General features: G+C 37.4%; 1 protein-coding gene across 1 annotated transcript; it reads right to left on the bottom strand.

Annotated features, from left to right (window-relative positions):
• Positions 1–219: 219 nt before the first annotated feature.
• Positions 220–1415, bottom strand: LOC112499985. The gene is made up of 2 exons (XM_025103244.1): positions 1242–1415; positions 220–1025 (listed from the first exon to the last, which is right to left on the bottom strand). The coding sequence occupies exons 1-2, from the start codon at positions 1267–1269 to the stop codon at positions 220–222; spliced, it is 834 nt and encodes a 277-aa protein (XP_024959012.1). The 5' UTR covers positions 1270–1415.
• Positions 1416–23415: the final 22000 nt, after the last annotated feature.

Genomic DNA, 23415 nt, shown 5'->3' with positions numbered 1-23415 from the left:
AGTGACTTTGAAATCTGTTGGGATAAAAAAATGTTGTGTATGCTGCAACTTCTCTTGATTGAAGACATTTGTGGGTTTGTACATATGTTTTACCATCCACGTATCATCATGCTTACCTAAGGATATGTGCAAAACCCATGGGCAACTTGGCCCACTTGCCTTGACCTCTTTACCCTTACTTGACCCACCCACTTCTTCTTTTAATTTTGGAATGCTACCTCAACATACAGCTCTCATCCTATGAAGATTGTTCTTCACCACCACAATTTCCCTCCTAGTCTCAATCGCATGTTGGTCAACCATCTTTTTTATTCCTTCTTTACTACCAATTACTTGGCTAGGATAAAAGTTGACACTCTTATCAAATCCTATGTTAGACCCCTTTTTCTTGTTTAGCTTCTTCAAATAAGTAAACCTTTTCACCTCCAAATTAGATTGATTAGTGTTACTTTCAAAATCTTCCAACTCCAACTCATGATCAACATTTACCTCATTGTTAATTACACCATCATCCAATACATTTCGGTCATCATGTACAAACCCATCACTATCACTCTCTTCATTTACCTCATTGTTTTGATATTCCATTGTTTCATCAAATGGATTGAAGTCATCAAATAGATCAAAACAATCAACCTCTTGATTTTTATCAACCCATTCAAGGAGTACCCTCTGATTTAACTCCGGACTCAATTCAATGGGTAATTCTTTAATCACTTCAGTGTAAACCTCTATTATTTTGCACTGGGGAGCATATTTTAAAAGATTCAATACATCAAGATTATTGCCTAAAGCTTCTAAGACAAAATTTAAGTCTTTTCTTGGAATTTTGAAATGATAAACGGTAGATGCATCATTTCTAATACCTATTTCTTTCATCAAAACTCTGAACTTCTGTATCAAATACTCCTCACTGTCAACTAAATCAACAAAGTGATATTTACCATTTATGTACTCCCTACTAGGACAAATTATGAAAACACCTCCATGATAAATCTTCAATGTACTGAACGTCGAATAATCATCTACAACAAAAGCCAATGCAAAACCTGTTAATAAAATTAGTGACCAAACCAAATGAAAGAACATGTTGATATGTCAAGTGAAACATGTCATTCAAACAAAACAATGAACACAACCAAATGCAAGTTTTTTTAAGTGAAAACCTAACATTCAAATAAAACCAATGAGAAAAATCATGAGTTTTAGCTGTTTAAAATCGTGTGTTTAGATGAACATACCATAAATTTCAAATATATGTTGCTCCATTAAGTTGCTTCAAGAAGTCATGATGTGTGCACCATTTTCTTAGGGTTTAGATGAACACTTGCATTGAAGGATTGATTACGAAGATTGTTGTAGGATAAGATAAGTTTTCATGTCTAGTTGAAACATGAAGGGTATATCAAGAATTTGATTCAAAATTATTTGAAAAAAGATTTTTTAAAATGACATAAAAGCCTTTCATATAGGGCACCTGGGGGATTTATCGATACTTATTTAAATGGAGTAAGGTGGAGGGACTCAATCTGAAACAAAAGTGAAACCATGATAATCATGACTGTAATTAATTCAATTGGAGGACCCAATCCAAAGTTGTCATATAACCACAGGGACCAAATATGTAATTTACACTATTATCACTTGATTTAAAAATTCTATCCATTTGATATTATTCATTAGGATGGGCCGTCATTTGGACTTGCTGGGTATGCTACTTGATTATTTGGGTCGTATACATCATTCACAATTTCAAGTTTCCAACAATGCATAGAATTTAGATCTGTAACTGGTTGTTGGAATTGTCAAATGATCGATTATAGAAAATCATTATAAAACAATCAAATCCAACTGATTATGAAAATATTTTGGTCTATCAATCATTCTCTTGAGACAAAATGAAGACTGGTGCTAGTAGTGCATCGAGACTTAGTAGACTAGTTACGAGAACCAGCTAACGAACTAATTAGAGGGACCGATACAACTACTTTTTGAAATTTAGAAAATTATGATTTTTTTTATAATCAAAAAAATAAAATATTATTTTAATATTAATGTTATAAAGTAATAAAATTAATAGTTAAAAAGTTAAAGTTAATAACTCAATATAATACACAAAGATAGTTACTATTTAGAAGAAAAAAGTTGATTAATAAATAATAATAGTGATAGAAAGTAGTTAATATCTAGTAAAAAAAAAAGAAATCAATATCAATCAATATATATAGGGAGGATCATGATATATATATATATATACACGTTGACGAAAGATCGTGTGAGAAGTGAAGTTATAGTGAGAAGCGTAATAAGATATTTGAACCTTTGATCACTTTTAATCTTATACACACTCATGAATTGCACATTTAAAAGGGAATTGATCTGGTGTAACTCGGTGCACCTTATTAGTGTTGACATTCAATTATGATTGATCCAAGGGTAGAGATCTCTTCCTACGCTCATCATAAGTTCCCTTCTCACCGGAACCTAACCCTGCATATATATTAAAGGAACAACTAAAGGTTAATAAGATGGCTTAATGAGATTTGAGTAATGTGGTGTGTTTTTCTTATCCCACATTGTGGAGAAGATGATGGAATAAAAGAATGTTGTGAATATTTATTAAGAGGAGTAAAAAGCTTTATTAAAACTTAAGAGGTTAGCTTATTTTGACCCACCCTCTATGTGGTTGATTAATTTTGGCCAACTATCTAGACTTATGAGTTTTTTTAGTTTTCACCGTTCATCTTATTGTAAAAGTCTGAATATGTAGTACAACCAAATATAATGACATGACATTATGAGATTTGATTATTCATCAAATATTGAAATTAAGTTAAGTTTTCTTATCCCATATTAGTGAGAAGAAGGAAGTGTGTATATGAAAGGAGGAGGTTTTTCTTTTATAGTAAGTTGAGATATGAATATTTCTTAAATCTTAAAATGCGGTATCATGTTAATGAAAAAAAATAGAAGAAAGTGTAAATATGAAAGGATAAGTTATACTTTTGTATTAAGTCATATTGTTAGCTCAAATTAATTAACTTTTTTTGGTGCAAAAGTCTTAAAAAAATACCTTTGCGGTGACCAAATCTATTTATATAAAATTGATTAGGTGGTTATTATTAGATGTCGACCACAACTAATGATGTGATGTATTGAATCAATATATGATTACTAAAATTTAAATTGTGATTGTGTTTTAGTTATCGCACTTCAAGATCAAAAAGAGAGAATGTATAAAATTCATTCAAATTAAGAAATTATAAAGTTGAAATAAAGTCTTCTAAAATACTATTACGAACAATCTATTTATAACAGTAAGAACCAAGACAAATGACTGTTGAGTTGTGAAGTTTGATAAATTTGGCAGTTGTTCTAAATATTAGATAAGAAAATGTTCCAGAATTTTGGTCCAACCCACATAAAAGTTTAACCTAATTTCACTCTATTAATAGATCCCTTTGCAACCTTCATACAGTAAGCAAGAAACAGAAAGCATGTGTAACGGCAGTAAGCATAATAAGAATCTCTCTATTTCACCGTGGACTAGCACGATTTGTGTTCTTGTTTTCTTAACCCAACAACTGGTATCAAAACAAAGGAGAAAAGAAAAGATAATTTGGCAACACGTTCGGGAAACACGCAACCGCATTGTTTTGCCTATTCCTAGAGATAGAACAGTCGGATCGTCTTGATGTTTGGACAGTTGGTCCATAACATTTGGATATAAGTTTTCACTGGTTGGATCATCGTTTATAGGTCCGGAATTAGTACAGTCTTTGTCGAACAAAAGGAATTCGACAGCACATTTAGGCAATGCGCAACCACATTGTTTTGCATATTCCCATTGATTGAATGGTTATATCATATTGTTTTTTGGATAGTAGATCCACAACATTTGTACCTTCATTTTTACCTTGTCTATTAGAGTTCTAGAGGTTGTACGGTCTTCGTCAAAAGAAGGAAAAAAAAATTTAAGCCTTGGCCGAAGATGGGAAGGTTAAGATCGAGAAGTTTGAAGGTCACGATCTTGGCTTTTGGAAGATGCAGATCTAAGATTATCTCTATTAAAAGAAATTACATGAACACTTGTCTGACAAGAAACCTGAAGCGATGAATTAGAAGGGTTGGAACTTTTTGGATCAAGAAGCTCTTGGTGTGGTCAGGTTACCATTGGTGCAGAATGTTGGGTATAACATTGTCAATGAGAAAACAACGTTTGTACTGATCAAGGCGTTATCCAACATGTAGGAGAAACCCTCAACAATGATTAAGGTGTTCTTCATCAGACAGTTGATGAATACAAAGATGAATGAAGGAACGTTAGTGACAGATCACGTAAACGAGTTCAATTCTATACTATCCATGTTAGCATCTGTTGATGTTACATTTGATAATGAAGTGCAGGCATTATTACTATTATCTTCATTACCCGATAGTTGGTCTGGAATGGTTACAACAGTTAACAGTTCATCAAGAACTACTAAGCTAACCATTGAAGGCATTTGCGATTTGATCGTAGGTGAGGACATCTGTAGCAAGAATGTTGGAGATTATTCTAGAAGTATGTTGAGTATAGAGGACAAAGTTAGAAAATCCAATATAGGGGATAACGGTAGAGGAAAGTTGAAATCAAGGAAAATATCTCAATCCAAGAACATGAAAGACATTACCTGTTGGAATTGCAAAGAGATGGACACTTCAAAAATCAATGCCCAAAAACCTTCAATAGATAAAGGCAAGAATGGGATGAATGTGCAATAGATTTTGATGATGCACTGATTTGTTGTGTAGAATGTAACACCCCAAACTTCCACATTTGCATATAACATGTACTTTATATAAGAGAAACACAATTTACACCGCAAAGGTCCCACTAGTACAAGAAACTTATATACATAATTAACAACCCAAAAATTCCAAAAGAATATTCTTGTACAATCACATGTATAACAACATGTATCTTCAAAATACATCAATCAACAGGTTGATCTTCAAAACAACAAATAAGCATATTAGGAAAAAAATTACATTTTCCCCTTCCCCTTATTGTCCATTGACCCCGTTGAACCTACAATGCATATTTTAAAACACAAAACGAGGATTAGACTAGGAGGTCTAATGAGATCACCAAAACCTGTTTAAAATTCACATTTGAATATTCAACCACTTTAAAACAATTATAACTTCAGTATAATAAAATTGCAAGTTATAAATGTTGATCCCCTCTCTTAGTGATTTGATGATAATCTCTTTTACCTTATACAAAGTATTGTTGTTTTTGTTTTTCAGTTCCTGCGATCTTCACTGAGTTTGTTCAGTGATTGCTGAGAACATGTAATGTAAATCCATCAGCGATAGCGATACTTCAAGAAAACAAAACTCACACCAAATAACCTTCAGTGAAAGTCGAAGATTGAAACTGAAGATTAGAGACTGGCGAGTTCGTGATCTGAAGAGGCATTCAGTGATTACAACTTGGTCTACATATGTATGAAGACTGCCCAAGCCTCAGCGAATGCTGAAGAGATTTTCAGGGTTATTCCAGCATTCAGCGATCAAAAGAAACTTGATGAGCAAGATTGCTTTTGCCTTGTCCTTCCACACACAAAGGAAAAACCCATACCCTTTATAGAGTATAGTATCGTACAGAGCCGATTAGTTGACTCTACTACCCACCAACTCCATGAAGGGATGCCTGCTCATGAATAGGCTTTTGTACTATTCACTGTAGCAAAGAACAAGTCTTTCTCTAAAGTCTTGATGCGTGTTCAAACTCTACTGCATTGCATTAAATGTGCAGTTAATGCAATGGGTATAAATAGATGTGTTCTGTCCCCATCCAGAGATACTCTTGAACCTTAATCCTTATGTGCATACGTAAATGAACACACACATCTAAGAACACAATACGCTTATCTTCAAAAGAAAGTTAGAATTCCTTTTCTACTATTCTAAATAGTTCTTACCCCAGAAAGAACTCACTTTCTTCTTAGTCTTAAACATCAAATCTTTTCTCTTTGCTAAGAACATTTGTGTGTAACTAAGATTGTTTAGATAGGTTATCTACCTTATCTTTTCTGCATACAATCTTGTAAAATCTGTATTGATCCTTCTTCATCAATATATATTTTAAATTTGAAAAGTTTATTGTGTTTGTATTCATCTCCCCCCTTCTATAAACTGTATCTATATATCTTGTAGACCCTTACGGGACCAACAAGTGGTATTAGAGCAGTTTTTTCTTTTCTTATTGTTTAGTTGTTTTTCTGCATTATATTATCTCCTTCTCTAGATAATTTTACTGCTTTCAAATGGCTTTACAAAACATAAACACACACTTTCATGATAATGGCTCTCTTGCCAAACCTCCCCGGTTTATCCGAGACAGCTTTAGTCTTTGGAAGAATCAGATGTCCCTATTTCTGGAAGGTGTGGATCCTGAAATTCCACACTATATAGAAAATGGACCATATGTTCCATACGCTATTTCTCCAGATGTTCCTGAAACAGCTACGGCTGCCACAATTCCTGAACGACAGATTCCAAAACTCCCTCATCAATGGAGTGATGAAGACAAGAAGAAGATAGCTATAGACACTCATGCTAGGTCTATAATAGCTATGTCTCTTCCTGATGAGGTTTATCACTTTGTAATGAAGATGAGAACCTCAATATCCATGTGGGACACTTTATGTGTTCAATATGAAGGAACCTCTCAGGTTCAAGAATCGAGGAAGATTAACTTAGTAAGACAATACGAAAGCTTTCTCTATGTAAACACCGAGACATTGTCTGAAGTACACCAACATTTTAATTGTCTTCTTATTGATTTAAGGACTTTCGATAGAGAATATTCCAATTCTAAAACTTTAACGAAGTTTCTGGAATGTTTACCTGAATCTTGGGATAATTATGCCATGTGTCTCAAGATGTCCAATGACATGTCCTCTCTCTCTCTCTCTCTCTTAGCACTCTTTATGGGATACTACTCAATCATGAGCAGTCTTGATAGTTGAAAAGGAATCTAATAAAGGATTCTAGAGAAATGAAGGGCTCTCCTTTAGCTCTAATCTTTGAAGATGCTTCAGCTGAACTCCCATTTTCTTTTTCTTCAGTTCTTCCTCCTGTCACTATCACTGAGTTAGATTCTACTAACTCTGAGGATCTATTAGAGTCTGATCTTGCAGACTTTGATGAATCACTGGTGCTATTGACTAAATCTTTTAGAAGATTCGCCAGGAAAAGAAACTTTCGCAGATCTCCTTCGCTGACCATCAAGGAAAAGCCAAAGTCTGATAATATAGACAAGGCTTCAGCGATCTACTACAATTGTCACCACAAGGGTCACTTTGCTGGTGAATGCAGGTCTAAGAAGGTTGTAACGCCATCTTTTAAAACCCCATCCTTCTTCAGATATAAAGATGACAAATACCTGAAGCTGAAGGAGAAGTACAAGAAGATGAAGAGTTCCCAGCAAAAGGCCAAAGGTCTTGTTGCTGAAAAGCATGAATGGGCTGATTCGTCTGATAAATCATCATCTGATGAGGAAGATACGACCTACCTCTGCTTGATGGCCAAGGATGTCAAAGAAGAAGTTTCAGAGACATCAACTTCTCATGATCCCTCATCATCTTCACCTGCTCAGGTATGTCTCCTGAATGAACCTTCTTCTTCTTCCTCTTCTAGCCTATCAGCGTTAGATACGCTGACGATGGACCTTTACAATGCCCTGAATGGCAAGTCTAAAGCAGAAATGCTTAATCTTGATCTTCAAGAACAGTTGAAGATTTGTCATTCAAAGATCAAAGAGTTGACTAAGATCGAAGAAGATCTTAATGATCAGGTCATTGTGAACCAAACTATCACTATCGAATGCGAACAGGCTATCGTTGAGCATCAGCAAGCAATTGTTGAACTCAAGGTTGAGAAGGCTACCATTGAAGGATGGTGCATAGCCTCTGTCAAAGCCTCAGAGATCATTAATGCTAAGATCTCTGCCAAGATAAAGACTGGTCTAGGTTTTACCTATAATCAGGAAGACACTGTCGCTGACAGGTCCATGCTTAAGTTTGGCACCTTTGTCTCTTCTATTCCTAACACTTCTTCCTCTCAGTCTTCTTTAGCTGAGAGTCATCTTGATGGAACTCTTTCGAGTTCAGGTTGCAAAGACAAAAGTAAATCCATTGTCACAGAACTTCTTCCTAAAAAGGCTAACAAGTCAAATAGATCTAAATCTATTCCTTCAGCTTGTAAACCTTCTTCTTCTTCAAGGACCAAGAAATCTGAATCTAATCAGATTTCTAAGTCCCAGCTCAAGGTTAATGCTTCCCCTAAGGACTCCAAATCCTTAAAAGTTCCTCCTAGAACTGATGAGAAGGGAATCATTGGAGCTTGTCCCTCTTCAAAATTGGCCCTAAAGCTACCTTCAGCTATAGGAAGTGTAAACACTGTGGTGAAACTACACACATTGCTAGTAAGTGTCCTTCTACCACCAAGGCTGGTCCACCAACCAAGGGCAAGAAAGTAGCTAAGGCTGAGAAATCAACCAAAGCAAAATCAACCACTAAGGCTGTTAAAGCAACCAAGGTGAAGAATACCACTGGAGCCTCCTCTTCAGGCTCAGTGAAGATAATCATTGACATTAAGTCCTCAATATCAGTTGTTGTGATTCCTTCTACCACTAAAGCCTCTTCGTCAGGCTTAGTAAAGACATCCATTGACTCTATCTCTCTAGCGTGAGAGGTTGTTCCTATTTCCACTAAAACTTCTCCAAGTTCAGTGAAGCCGTCTGCTGACGCTTGTTTTTCAGTTTCAGTAGATGAAGTCTCTAACATTGCTGGACCCAAATAGAATGGGTACCAAAAGCATTTTTAAAGTATTCCCTTGTGCAGGAAGTCAAAGGCATATGGTATCTCGATAGTGGATGCTCAAAGCACATGACTGGAGAGAAATCCCTGTTCATCGACTACAAGGAAGAAAGAGGCCCTTCCGTGACCTTTGGAGGTAATGGAAAAGGATATACCATAGTGGTATATTAACCAACGATGCAACCATATTCAGGCATTTTGCATACGTTGAAGGACTAAAGCACAACCTCCTCAGCATCGGTCAGCTGTGTGACAAAGACTACACAGTGAAGTTCTCCAAGAATTCATGTTATGTCCATGACAAGGATGATAAGGTTGCCTTAACCGGTTCTCGTCTAGAGAATGTCTACATCATCAACGTCGATTCTTCTTTCACTGCGAATAGTTGTTTCCTGTCTAAAGCTTCGTCAGATATCAATTGGCTGTGGCATAAACGACTTTCTCACCTTAACTTCAAGACACTCAGCGAGTTTTCTAGAAATGATCTTGTCACTGGTCTTCCTCAACACTCCTTTGCAAAGGAATCTCCTTGCTCAGCGTATGAGAAAGGAAAACATATAAGAGCTAGCCTATTCAGCTACTGCACATGGTTCTCTTTGGTCCAGTGAATGTGCAATCTATCGCTGGAAAGAAGTATACACTTGTCATTGTGGATGAGTACTCCAGGTACACTTGGGTCTTCTTTCTCAGATCCAAAAGTGAAGCCCCTGAAGACATCATATCGTTCATCAAGAAGACAGAAGTACTTAACAATATTAAAGTATGATCTATTAGAAGTGACCATGGTACTGAATTCAAAAACAGTACTATGGATAACTTATTTGAGGACAAGGAAATTTCTCACAACTTTTCTTCGATGAGAACACCTCAGTATTATAGGGTCGTTGAAAGAGGAAATCGAACAATTATTGAGGCTGCTCGATCAATGCTCAGTGAATCCTATCTCCCTACTAATTTCTGAGCTGAAGTTGTCAACACCGCTTGTTTCACTCAAAATCGGTAGCTAATCGTTAAAAGGTTCAAGAAGACAGCTTACGAACTTTTCCATGGCAGAAAGCCCTCTATCAGCTTTCTACATATCTTTGGTTGCACATGTTATATTCTCAACAATTATGATCAACTAGGAAAGTTTGATCCCAAAGCCGATGAAGAAATCTTTCTTGGATATTCTTCAGTATCCAAAGTCTTCATAGTATTCAACAAACACCGACATACGATAGAAGAAACTATTCATGTCACATTTGATGAATCTCAATCAACTAATTCTAAACCCATCATAAATGATGACGAAGAATTAGAAAACTGGATGCTATCTCATTATGGACAACCTGAAGCTTCTTTCAGCGTTCCTCTCAGCACTAAAGCCCCAGAAGCTGAAGATGATCCATTAATCATTCCAGTTGCAGCTAGTCACACCAACGTGTCTTCTGCAGAGATCGCTACTGTGCCCATTAGTTGTGTTCCACCTTCTACTTTAAACACTGATCAATCAGTGAATGAAATGCCTTCAGCATCTGAACCTATATCAGTCGCTGAATCTGAGGCTTCTTTAGGAATTGTTCCAATCGCTGAAGAATCTGCAGCTGAAGCCTCATCTTTTGTTCCTAAACTTCTATGCTCAGATGATAATCCTCTACTAGCTCAGCGATGGACTAATGACCATCATATTCATCAAATTCTTGATGATCCAGGTGCAGGTATTCAGACTCGTCGTGGTCTAGGTAATATCTGACAGGGCAGTGATAGGCACCAAATAGGTCTATTGCAACAAGTTAGATGAAGAAGGTGTGGTAACCCGTAACAAGGCTTGACTTGTTGCTCAGGGTTATAGACAAGAAGAAGGGATCGATTATGATGAGACTTTCACAACTGTAGCTAGACTCGAAGTAATTTGACTCTTTCTAGCCTTTACTGCCCATAGAGACTTCAAAATCTACCAAATGGATGTAAAGAGCGCTTTCCTTAATGGAAAACTTCAAGAGAAAGTTTATGTTGAACAACCTCCAGGGTTTCTTGACCCTAAGTATCCAAACCATGTCTATGATTTGAATAAAACTCTTTATGGGTTAAAACAGGTTCCTCGTGTCTGGTATGATACCCTCTCCTCGTTTCTCATCTCTGAGAAATTTGTTCATGGAAAGATTGACTAGACCTTATTTCTTAGGAAAGTTAAAGGTCATATCATTCTAGTCCAAGTATATCTCGATGATATTATTTTTGGTTCCACTAATCCCTCTTTATGTTTTCGATTCGCTGATCGCATGAAGAAAGAATACCATATGAGTATGGTGGGAGAACTGACCTTCTTTTTATGTCTCCAGATCAAGCAATCAGATAAAGGCATCTTTATTAGTCAAAGTAAGTATGTATGTGATATGCTGAAGAAGTTTGATCTCTCTAATAGCTCATCTATGAAGACTTCTATGGCTCCTCCACTCTCTCTTAACCATGATTCAAATGGAAATTTGTAAATGTAACTGTTTATAGAGGAATGATCGTCTCTCTGTTGTATCTCACAGCTATTCGACTAGATATCATGTATTCTACTTGCTTATGTGCACGATATCAATCTGAACATAAGGAATCCCATCTGATCGCTGTAAAACGCATCTTCAGATACCTGAAGGGAACTCCTAACTTGGGTCTCTAGTACCCTAAGGGTTCAGATTTTGACTTAATAGGTTTATCGGATAGTGTTTTTGCAAGTTGCAAGATCGATAGGAAAAGCACCACTGGAGGCTGTCAGCATCTAGGTGGAAAGTTAGTCAGCTGGACAAGTAAAAAGCAAAACTCAGTGTCCACATCAACCGTTGAAGCTGAATATGTATCCGCTGGAAGTTGTGGTGCCCAAGTCCTTTGGATGAAAAACCAACTGAACGACTACGATCTTCAGTTCTCAAAAATCCCTATCTATTGTGATAGCACTAGTGCTATTGCAATTGCAAACAACCTTGTACTTCACTATAGGACCAAACATATAGAGATCAGATATCATTTTATCAGAGATTTATTATGAATGGTGATATTGAACTTCACTTTGTTCCCACTGATTACCAGCTCGTTGACCTTTTCACTGAGCCTCTTGATGAGACAAGATTTAACATCTTGATCAGCGAACTGGTGATGCTAAACACTGAAGAATAATTTTCTTCAGCTATACACGTCAATCAGTAAGTGAAATGATTCAGTGCTTTATCTCTATCACCGAACTCTTGAGTAAATGTATCTATTCCCTCTAAGGTATGTATACTTGTTCTTTTTCTTTAAAACTTAAAACTATCATTGAAGCTTTCCTTCTTCAGTGATCATAATGTCTTAAAAGTTTGTTTCAGTGATTCTTTCTATCACTGGACATTTTTAAGTAAGTATATCTCTTTTATACTTTTCTTTTCTTAAAATCAAAATGATAACTGAACCTTTCTACCTTCAGTGATTCAAAATGTTTTTAAAAGATAGTTTCAGTGATTCTCTTATCACTGTCACTTTTTATGAAAATATATTCTTCTAAGATATTTTCATTTCTTAAAACAAATCCATCACTGAAGCTTTTCTTCTTCAGTGATCAAATGTTTTAAAAGGTTTTTATTCGGTGATTCTCTTATAACTGAATGTGATTCTTCAAATTTCTTAAAACCTTTTCATTTTAAAAGAAATAGTTAATGAATTGTCTTAATGATGACATTCTCTGTTACCAATAATAATTTATTTGAGCCGCACAAAAAGGTCTGACACATGCGACCTGCTATAACTTCCATCCAATCATGGATTAGAACGTGCCATATTTCTCATCATGGCATTTCCTCAACAGTCATATTTTCCTCTCTTCTATTTCTTTTCTCTCTCCTCCTTCCTATAAATATGATATCTCTTCCCTCATATTTTCTTTACGCTTTCAAAATCTTTTGACGAACCTCTGCCAAAAAGAAATTGCAAGCAAGAACACTCGAATCCTTCGACCTTCTTCTCAAAAACTCTAAGGTCGATAACTTTTTTAATTTTTGAATTGTTCTTCTTCTTATGAAACTACTGTTTGGTATTTTAAGAATCTTGTTCTCTTAAAACACAAACGGAAAGATGAATAACGCATTGTCATTCATGATTATAATCTAAAAGTTTCAAAAACACTATTCTATTTGAAAAACCCTAATATCTTATTTGTGGATTTTTCAAAAGAAGTTTTATTGTTCTAAAACTTAAAAAGTTCACAATCAAATCTTGGACTACTAATATAAACTGTTTTTTTCTTATCTCTTAACAAAAACAGAAAATGGCGGCCAAGAACATGAACTTCTCCATGGAAGACGTTTCCTTCAAGGCAAACAACCACATTGCCTTGTTGGATATCCCTACCAACAAAAAGATTTACGAGGATGCTGATGCCTTCCTCATGATGTCCCCCATAGCCTACACTCTTAACCATGAACCTGTCATGGTTACGGAGGCACTTCAGCAATTATGGATAACCACTGAAGTGGTGCAAGAAGCTGACAAGAATGGTCAATAGGTGGAAAGACTGGCGGCCAGAATCAAGCATCCGGGGTTGCTCTCACAATCGGTGTCTCAGTCATCCGTCACTGACCAATCAACTTTTCCGCAATAAATTTTGATGACTTGGCGCTCGAGTTGAACAAGCGTCAGAGAGGGAAAGTGGTTCCCTACACCTGCATCTTATTAATGGTTTTCGCCAAGATCTTTGGCAAAAAATACTCCAAGGACGGTAACCTTCCTGTGTGCAAGCTTGGATCCAGGATTCTGGATCACAAGCTCAGGGATGGAGATGTTGCACTCTCTTCAGTGGTGCAATATTCTTCAATTCCTCCTTCTCCTTCTCCCTCCTAGGTGGTCAAGAAAAGGGAAACCCCCCAGTCTAATCCAACCACCACAGCCATTTCTTCCAAACGCCCATCTCAACCAACTCTTGGTTCTCCTTCGAGGACCAAAAAGGACATAAAGGGAACAACTACGTCTCTGGCTGTGACTTCTCAAAAGGTCTCAGCTATTGAACGAAGCCTTACCCCCGAGGAAATTTTAGTCAGCCTTCCCAACTCTTCAGTGATATCTAAAATCACTGTCGTACCAGTGGCTCCTCACCCAACCGCCTCAACGAATCAAATCACTGAAGGTGAGAATATCAGCACCGCCACCGCTAAACACCCACTACTTATCGTCTTAGCCATCTTCCTCTCCCCTCCTTCATTGGTCTTTACACGTGTCTATGAGTCATCAGTGCTTGTCCTCCCTGATGATGAGTCACCCACCACCGGACCTAAGGTAGCTCCTCTCGAAACTCCTTAGCAAACTGGTGCTTATCCTCTCAAGTGCACCATGGAGCCAACCAACGTTAATCCTTCAGATAACGCTAAAGACCCCTTAGGTACTCCATCTTCCTACCCATTAAATTCTTCTACCCCTGAGCTTCCTTATGCTCACTCTCATTCTTTTTCAGGTCCTTTTGAGGCACAAGCCATGGACGAAGAAGAATATGACATGGCGACGGACGTGAAGCTGCTCCTCTCAGTAGTCGAGACTGTCTTCATCAAGATGGACGAGGTCCATAAAGACATGTCTTGTAGGTATGAAGTAGCTACTGACTTCTCAGCCGTCAGGGCTGTAATTCAAGAGGTCAAGGGCCAGCTCTCCTTTCTCCAAGTGGCTATTCAGGCCAATGCTGAGGCTATCGCCGCTGTAACGAGCAAGGCCGATGAAGCAAACTTCCAATATGTCCAGCAAGCGGAGTTGTTGTAGCAAGTTCTGGCCGCTCTCAATCGACCAGTGCTAACAACTCAACCATCTTTTACTACTGATGACCGCGCCTAGCTAAACGAAGAACGCGAAGTAACTATCAGCCTAGCCAGCGCTCTGACGCGGCTAGAGGAAATGATGGTGCTCCAAATCTAGAGCGTCAACCAACTCTCTAGCTATTGCTCAAGAGCCATTACTAGAGAGGGGGAGATAAGGTCTGACGCTGGACCATCTACTGCTGCTGCCGCCCCTAAAAATGTTGCTCCAGCAACCAATGAAGCTAAAGCTCTTAGAGCTGAAGCTGAAGCTGAGGTTGTCAATGATATCCCAACCTCCTCTGAAGCTCCTGCAACTAAGGAAGTTGATGATGTCCGAGCTGACGCTAAAGCTCGTGACGATGACCTTCCCATCACCTCTGCAGCTAATGTTGGTGATGTGGAAGATGATGATGAAGAGCATAACGATGAAGATGGTGAGTTTTCCGACCTCCCTAACTCCGGCAGCGACTTGGACGATGATGACGATGATAATGACGATGAAGACGACTTCACCATCCAATACCAGTGACCTACTGCTGCCACAAAAGGTGTATCCCTCAGGGATTCCGCATTCCCAGGGGGAGCAAAGGGCAGATGAGGCTGCTCAAGAAATGCACCAGGGACCAAGTTGAAAGGCAAAGGTGTCGCTGAAGAAGGGAACTTCAAGGTACTTTTCCAACCCCTTGAACCCTTATATGATGAGTCCTTAAGTCAAATCACTATCACTTTAATGTACCAACTCTCAGTTCCCTCAACTACCTGCGGTCGGATGGAGGAATGGGTCCCTGAGAACCCAACCCCCAGCGCTCCTACCGACCAGCAGATGACTTAGCTCAGGGAGTCACTCGACCAAACTAGAGTAAAAATTCCTTTTTGTACCTCTAGTTGTGGTGAGTTCGACTTTCTGACCGAAGCTGAAATACTCGAGGCTCACAAGGCTAAGGAAGAATTTGAACTTCAAAAGAAACAGATCGAGGACAGCTTAAAGCTGGCCAAGTCTCTAGCCGCCAAAGTTCTTCCAAAGAAAAAATCCAAAAAAACAGTAACGTTGTCCAAGCCCAAGCTAAGCTTATGTCTATTGCAGAGGCTGAATGTGAAATAAACTTGAAGTTGGCCGAAAGTGACAAACGCTGGAGCGAAATATGACTTAAGAAGAGAATCATCCCTCAACCAATTACAAGCGTCAGCATCAGCAGAGAATTAAAGACGGTGGGTTGCTGACATCTATGCTCATCACCAGGGATAACCTTGAGGCAGTCACCGAGTACCTTTCTTACCTAGGCGAATATGGCTACAACGAATGGCTGGAGATCGGCCAAGCCATTCAGGGCTCAAAGTCCCGACATAAGCCGATTAGCAAAGACATCATCAGCGAGCTGATCAAGAAGGTGTCCATGTATGTAGTAGTCCCTGAAAGGCCAACGCTGAAGAAAGGTGGAAGAAGAAAAATACATTCAAGCCCTAATGACGGACCATCCTTGAAGAACGAACATGAAACAAAGTTCTCCTTAGATGAAATTCTGAAGGCTTCGAAGAAGCCAAACAAATCAATGTTGAACCTATCATTGCCAGCGAAGGGTCCTTACATGCCCAACACTGTGCATATGAAGCCTGATTTAGGATTTATTTTCCTTGACTATGATGGCGAAGTCAGCTTCCAAATAATGTCTGAGTTGCATCTCTGCCCAATGGAACATCTTGCATACATCCGATATTGGCTGAACAATGACATATATGGTGAAGCGATGGACATCAAGATCATAAAGGAATTTCGACGTCGAAAGGAGCTGGGAGAAGATGTACCTGGCTACATTAATCTGAACAACTTAGATAAGTTGATTCTTTTGTATTTCGTCCATTCACTGTATAAACCTTTTGTATTCTATGTCTACTTTCAGTGTTCAACTTATATTTTGTAAGTCTAAGACATGTACTGAATGACTTGTATTTTTTTCCTTTTGAAATAAATATAAGTATTTCTTGTGCATCATTGAAAAAGATCCCTGAAAAGAGTAATAGGGACACAAGTCTATGAGTTACAGTGTTACTCTTACATTCATTGACAATCTATAAGTCTAGTGAACATGCTTTCAGTTTTTGTTTCCCTTCTTTTATTCTTTCTTAAATTTGTAACTTAAGAAAATTTTCTAAGTAAATACTGACTCACTATAAAAGATCCCAAAACAGTTAAAAGGGACATGTACTTTATATGTAACTTTTCCTTACTGTTATTTGATAAGGCAACTTTCTATATGTTGCTTTTTTATCATCAAATAGAAGGAGATTGTTGATCATCTCTCTCAGTGATTTGATAATAATCCATTTTATCTTATACGTAGTATTATCCTTCTGTTTTTCAGTTCCAGCGATCGTCACTGAAACTGAAGATAAGGCAACTCTCTTTATGTTGCTTTGTTATCATCAACTTTCTTTATATTGCTTTGTTCAGTGATCGCTGAGAACATGTAATGTAAATCCATCAGCGACAGCGATACTTCAAGATAACAAAACTCACACCAAAGAACCTTTAGTGAAAGTCGAAGACTGAAACTAAAGATTAGAGATTGGCAAGTTCGTGATCTGAAGCGGCATTCAGTGATTACAACCTGGTCTACATATGTGTGAAGACTGCCCAAGCCTCAACAAATGCTAAAGAGATCTTCAGGGTTATTCTAACATTCAGCGATCAAAAGAAGCTTGTTGAGCAAGATTGCTTTTGTCTTGTCCTTCCACACACAAATGACAAACCCATACCCTTTCCAGAGTATAGTATCGTACGGAGCCGAATAGTTGACTCTACTACCCACCAACTTCATGAAAGGATGTATGCTCTTGAATAGGCTTTTGTACTATTTACTGTAGCAAAGAACAAGTCTTTCTCTAAAGGCTTGACGCGTATTCAAACCCAACTGCATTGCAGTAAATATGCATTTAATGCAATGGGTATAAACAGATGTGTTCTATCTACATGCAGAGATACTCTTGAAGCTTAATCCTTACGTGCATACGTAAAAGAACACACACATCTAAGAACACAATACTCTTATCTTCAAAAGCAAGTTAGAATCCCTTTTCTAGTATTCTAAATAGTTCTTACCCAGAAAGAACTCACTTTCTTCTTAGTCTAAGACAACAATCTTTTCTCTTTGCTAAAAACATTTGTGTGTAACTAAGATTGTTTAGATAGGTTATCTACCTTATTTTTTTCGCATACAATCTTGTAAAATATGTATTGATCCTTCTTTATCAATATATATTTTAAATTTGAAAAGTTTTATGTGTTTGTATTCMCCCCCCCCCCCTTCTACAAATTGTTTCTATATATCTTGTAGACCCTTACGTGACCAACAATAAAACAATCTTACCACACATGAAAGGATAACCACGCAGGTTATCACATACATCTTAAATACAACTCTCAGTCTCACAAGTCATAACTGATCAGAGCTTATGGTCTCAACCTCGACGATCATATAACAGAGTACCTAGTAGAAATAACAATCAACAGAGTTCTTGGTTATTACTAGAAGATTTTAAGATACAACTAAATTTAAATTAAATGAAAACTGATTAAACAATAATCAACGACCCTTCGGGGTTTTATTTCAAATCACTACTCTTTGAAATGCTTAAAATATGATAACTCAAAATCATTTGAAAACACCGGCAATTAATGCCTCTAGCTATAAGTCATTTTCTCCATTTCAATAACATGATTGTTATCATTTCAATAACAGAAATATTTCCAAGTCTTCATGTCACAAAGAAATGTTGACTCGAAATTATCGCATCTTACAGATGTGACAACAAGAGCTATAATAGTAGCCACACACACCTATGTCACCCTTATCCAAATGTACACCACTACTTGATATGCCACCTTTATCCCATGGTATACCTCTCCTTGATATACCACTCTTATCCATTGTACACCTCTCCTTGATATGCCACACTTGTTTCCACCTCAAATCTTCAGATAAATCTTTAGTTTTTAGCCAATAATGGCTTCAAAATAGTTTAATATCAGAAACTTTATCTCAAGAACTTCTCAAATTCTTAAATTCACTTTTCAATCTCAACTCAGTATTTCTTTCAAAAACATATATCTCATCACAACCGTTTTGAAAGAAAACAAGAGTGTTTTTCCTCAATATATAAACCACTTTTGAAAAATACAAAATACCCTCCTCCAATCATAAAATAGTTAAAAACTGTTAGAAAACATCTGAATAATAACAGTCCTCCTCGGACAGACTCTGGGCAATAAAGGCCCTTCATCGGCCAACACTATGGTTGATAACCCCTCTTCACCGGACAACACCCAAACAACAACAATCTCATCCTCATTGGTCAACAATCATCGAAAAATACTATGTACGGATACACTCTCATTAGACAACACTATGTCCGATAACCAATCTCACCGCTCAATACTATGTTCGATTAACTACTTCACCAGTCAACATAAAAAAATTAATACTTCAATCCGTATATCACCTTGTCTGGTGAGCATCCTCACCAGACAAGGCTTGATCGATAACCTCAATCCGGTGAACATTAGAAGTCTCAAATATTAAACCGCTCAATACTTTAGGCGATGAGGTGCCCAAACCGGACAACTCTATGTCCGATAAAGGGTCTTCACCGGAGAAGACTGTGTCTGATAAAGTCCTTATCAGACGATGAGTTATGTACTTAACTCTTCAGCGGTCAAGGCATGGCCGGTAAGGATCCCTCATCGGACAATGCTCTGTCCAATTACAGGCCCTTATCGGCCCATGAATTTCCTCAAGAACATAAATTACAGAAATGCATAAATACCCCAGCATATTCTAACATCATGAAAACAGTATAATAAAAACAATATGATTCAAAACTATTTTAAAATCACCTCTACGCAGGTAAAGAATTTTGAAGGAGATAAAACACTTGAATATGCTTCTACTTTGATCCCAGATTCCAAATTTGGCAAGCAATACACACAGATGCTTAACTCTCTCTTTCCAGACCTTCCAAAATGGCAACTCCAAAAATCTTTCCTTTTATATATGCCTCATGAGAAAGGCAGTGAAAAAGAAACCTTTTTAATAAGAACATCCTTTTCTTCCCAACCTCATGCACCTACACTCATGCACATTCATGATCATGTAATACGCACACACATACATGAACATACCATTCATGCATACATATAAATCAACATAAACATATGTATATTAACAGTGCATACATAGACTCACATCAACATTTTATGCATACATATACATGATACATATTTTCACATATATATGCATATACCCACATGATCAATATAGCAATTAATTGTATATTAATGTGACCACATAATCAAGTAATCATATAACAATTACCTCAGATGTATAACCAGGACCCGGTTATCACACTATCCACCCCTCAAAAGAATTTTGTCCTAAAATTCATTCAATTAAACTACCATGGATATTTGGTTCTCATCTCTGATTCTAACTCCCAGGTAGCCTCTGAACCTTTATGGAAGTGCCACTAAACTTTTACCAGATTAATCTATTTATTCCGTAATACCATGGTTTTTCGATCAATGGTAACCTCAAGTGTTTTCACGAAGTTCATCTTATTGTCTAATTTCATCTCTGGTAGTGGTACTGCTAGACTCGGATCCGATAAATACTTTCGTAGATTTGACACGTTGAAAGTGTTATGAATAGAACTAAGCTCCTCTAGTAGCTCCAATTGCTAAGCAACCAATCTGATTCGTATGCCGATTCTAAACGGCCCGATATACCTCGGACTGAGCTTACCTCTCTTACTGAATCTGACAACACCTTTCCATGGAGAGACTTTCAACATCACATAATCTCCCACTAAAAAATCAATTATATTACGGCATTCGTCGGCATAGCTTTTCTGACGGTCCTGGACTGTTTTAATTCTTTCCCGAATTTGTTCAATCTTCTATGAAGTCACTTGAACAATTTATGGACCCGTTAACTGTCTTTCACCCACCTCATTCCAACGTAACAGTGTTCTACAGTTTTGGCCATACAAGACTTCACACGGTTTTGGAGTGGTAACTGTTGTTGTATGCAAATTCAATCAACAGTAAATGATCTTCCCATGATCCCCCGAAGTCGATAACATAAGTTCTTAACATATCTTTGAGATTCTGGATCGTTCGCTCACTCTGCCTGTCAGTCTGCAGATGATACGTCATACTTAGTCGAATATGACATCCCAAAGCCTTTTGAAAACTCTCCCATAATTTAGACGTAAACCGACTATCCCATTCTGAGATGATAGATAGTGGAACACCTTGTCTAGTTACAATATCTTCAATGTAAATCGTTGCCAATCTTTCTAATCGATAATTCTCTTTTATGGGCACAAATTTCGATAAATGGTCCATAATCACCCATATGGCATCATATCCCTTTGGAGTTCTCGGTAGATTCATGATAAAATCTATTGTAATATAATCCCATTTCAACACAAGAATCTCCAGAGAATGCAGATTCTCGTATGGTCTTTGATGTTCAACCTTTACTTGTAGACACGTTATACATCATTCCACATATCTCGCTATGTCTTCCTTCAATCTAGGCCACCAATAAAACGATTTTAAATCTTTATACATTTTATTGGTAGCTTGATGAATAGAATACCGGAATTTATGACTTTCATCCAAAATAATCTTCCGGATATTCCCATAGTGCAGTATCCAGATTCGTCCCTGAAAACAAAAAATTCCTTTGTCGTTCTTTTCCAAGGTGAAAATCATTTTACCCATCTGTTCAGAGTTGGAATTATTCTCTTTAACCGCTCTTCTTGACACTTTAAAACTTCACTGTAGAGATCTAGCAATAGGTTCATTCTCATTGTTACGGCTTTGATCATACCACTTTTCTCTTTACTACTCAGAGCGTCTGCTACCACATTTGCTTTCCCTGGATGGTAGAGAATCTCACAATCATAATCGTTAACTAGTTCAATCCATCATCATTGCCGCATATGTAGGAACCCAGATTCCTCTTAAGCATCAATAAGCACAGTAAAATCAGAGTAAATGGAAGCAAGAATTGAGTGATTGATAATGGTTATCAGAACTATTCAAGAAAATAATAAGAATGATGAACTATCTTAAACAAGTCGGATGTTTTATTTAGATTTTGAGTAAAATAGTAAACTCACAATCTATCAGTACTCTCACATTCTATAATGGAGTGTAGTTTAATTTGGCAATCTATGAGGTAATTTTAACTTGAGGAGGATGCCTCATTTTATACGACCATGTTAAATAGAATCTCCTAAATTCTAGGCTTCAAATTCTGACTTCTTGTTTAGCGTCCTCAGCCTTCATGTTCCTTGGAAAGTGGAATGACTTGAGTGTACGTGGCAGATTCTGTTAGGAGTCTTGGAGATGAGTCTGAATAACTTGTGTTCAAACCATGGGAGTAGGAAACTCAGAGGCCCTGCATGTATTGTATAGAGGCGTTGTGTCTTGAATGTAGCTCTGCATCAAGTACTTAAACTTTTCGACGCTTAAGCCTTGATCTTCCTATGGGTTGATCATGGGCATTGTATGTGAGAGACTTAGCTCTTTGAATAAGAGCTCTGTCTTTTAGTATCTTCTGCATAAGAGCTCTTGGTCTAGACTGCTTCAATTGACTAAGTCCTAAATGACTAGAGTAAGAGACTTCTTACTTACACTTTTACAAGTGGGGTTCTAACAATCTCCCCCTAAGTGTAAATAAAAGGACTCTTACTTGAATGAAAAGAAAAATCTGATCGAAGCCGAAGGCCAAAGGGAACCTATGTTCTTACATTGACTATCTAATTTGTTTACAGTCTTTTCATTATATGATGCTCAAAAACAAAAAGATAGATGGTACTTACAAGAAATAGACCTAGAGATGTTGGAGTTTCATGAACCTTCTTAGAAGTTCACGAAATTCAAGTACATGATCTATTGAGCGCACTAGGTTGTTGGCTCTCTCTCTTGCTCCTAGGATAGAATCTCTGCTTCTTGGGATATTGTTCTTTATGTAATGCAGGTCTTCTTGAAAAAAAACTTTCTTGCCTTGTTTATTTCTGAAGACCACCCTATTTTCTGGTTCTACCAACACCGTCCAAGAAGGGACGTACTTAATGCCTTCGAATTCCTCATTAGGTGCAGTGACACTTAGCTGATCAATCCCCATGTTTAGAGCTATCTGAAATTCGAGCTTGTTCTAGAAGTCTAGAAGGTCAATCATCGTCTACCTGATGGCAGAGTTTGCAATAGTGTACTTCATGCCCTTATTTTTCTTATGATTGGTGAAGAAATACAGGGCAAGAAAATCCCAGGGGTTAAGATTTATCATATCACAATCTGTAAAGAAGCATATCTGCCCATGAGATCGTTCCACTATATATTCATGGAAGATAATCTGATTATGGGCGAAGGTTCTCTTTTTGATGTCAAGCACTTGCTTGATTCCATCCATAGAATGAACTGTGGTGATGTGCTACGTATACTGACGGAGAAACCTCTGCCTGATGTTCTCCTTTATCATTGGATGGAGGTTGATCTTCTACGTTGGTACCTCATTCCTTTGATTATACAGGTACTGAAAGATTTCTTCGCTATCAACCATGTCTTTTATAGGATTTTTTTTTGTATGGGTCTCATCATTGCATCCATTTGATCTTTGATTTCTTGAACAAGATCATAAGATGGTTTGGAGCTCTGAGGCCTGCTGCTACTTTCCTCTTGATGGCTTTCTCTGACTGAA

Source organism: Cynara cardunculus, assembly GCF_001531365.2.
Source record: "Cynara cardunculus var. scolymus isolate 2C chromosome LG 17, CcrdV1, whole genome shotgun sequence".
Lineage (NCBI taxonomy): Eukaryota > Viridiplantae > Streptophyta > Magnoliopsida > Asterales > Asteraceae > Cynara > Cynara cardunculus.
The sequence above is the reverse complement of the archived record's forward strand: the minus strand, read 5'-3'. Positions and strand labels throughout refer to the sequence as shown.

What these genes read in the sequence shown, in the direction of transcription:
- LOC112499985 (XM_025103244.1), bottom strand. Translation starts at nt 1,269, where the DNA reads ATGGAGCAACATATATTTGAAATTTATG. An exon ending in ACATATATTTGAAATTTATG is followed by an intron (nt 1,026 to 1,241) that starts GTATGTTCATCT and finishes CTTTTGTTGTAG; the next exon opens with ATGATTATTCGACGTTCAGT.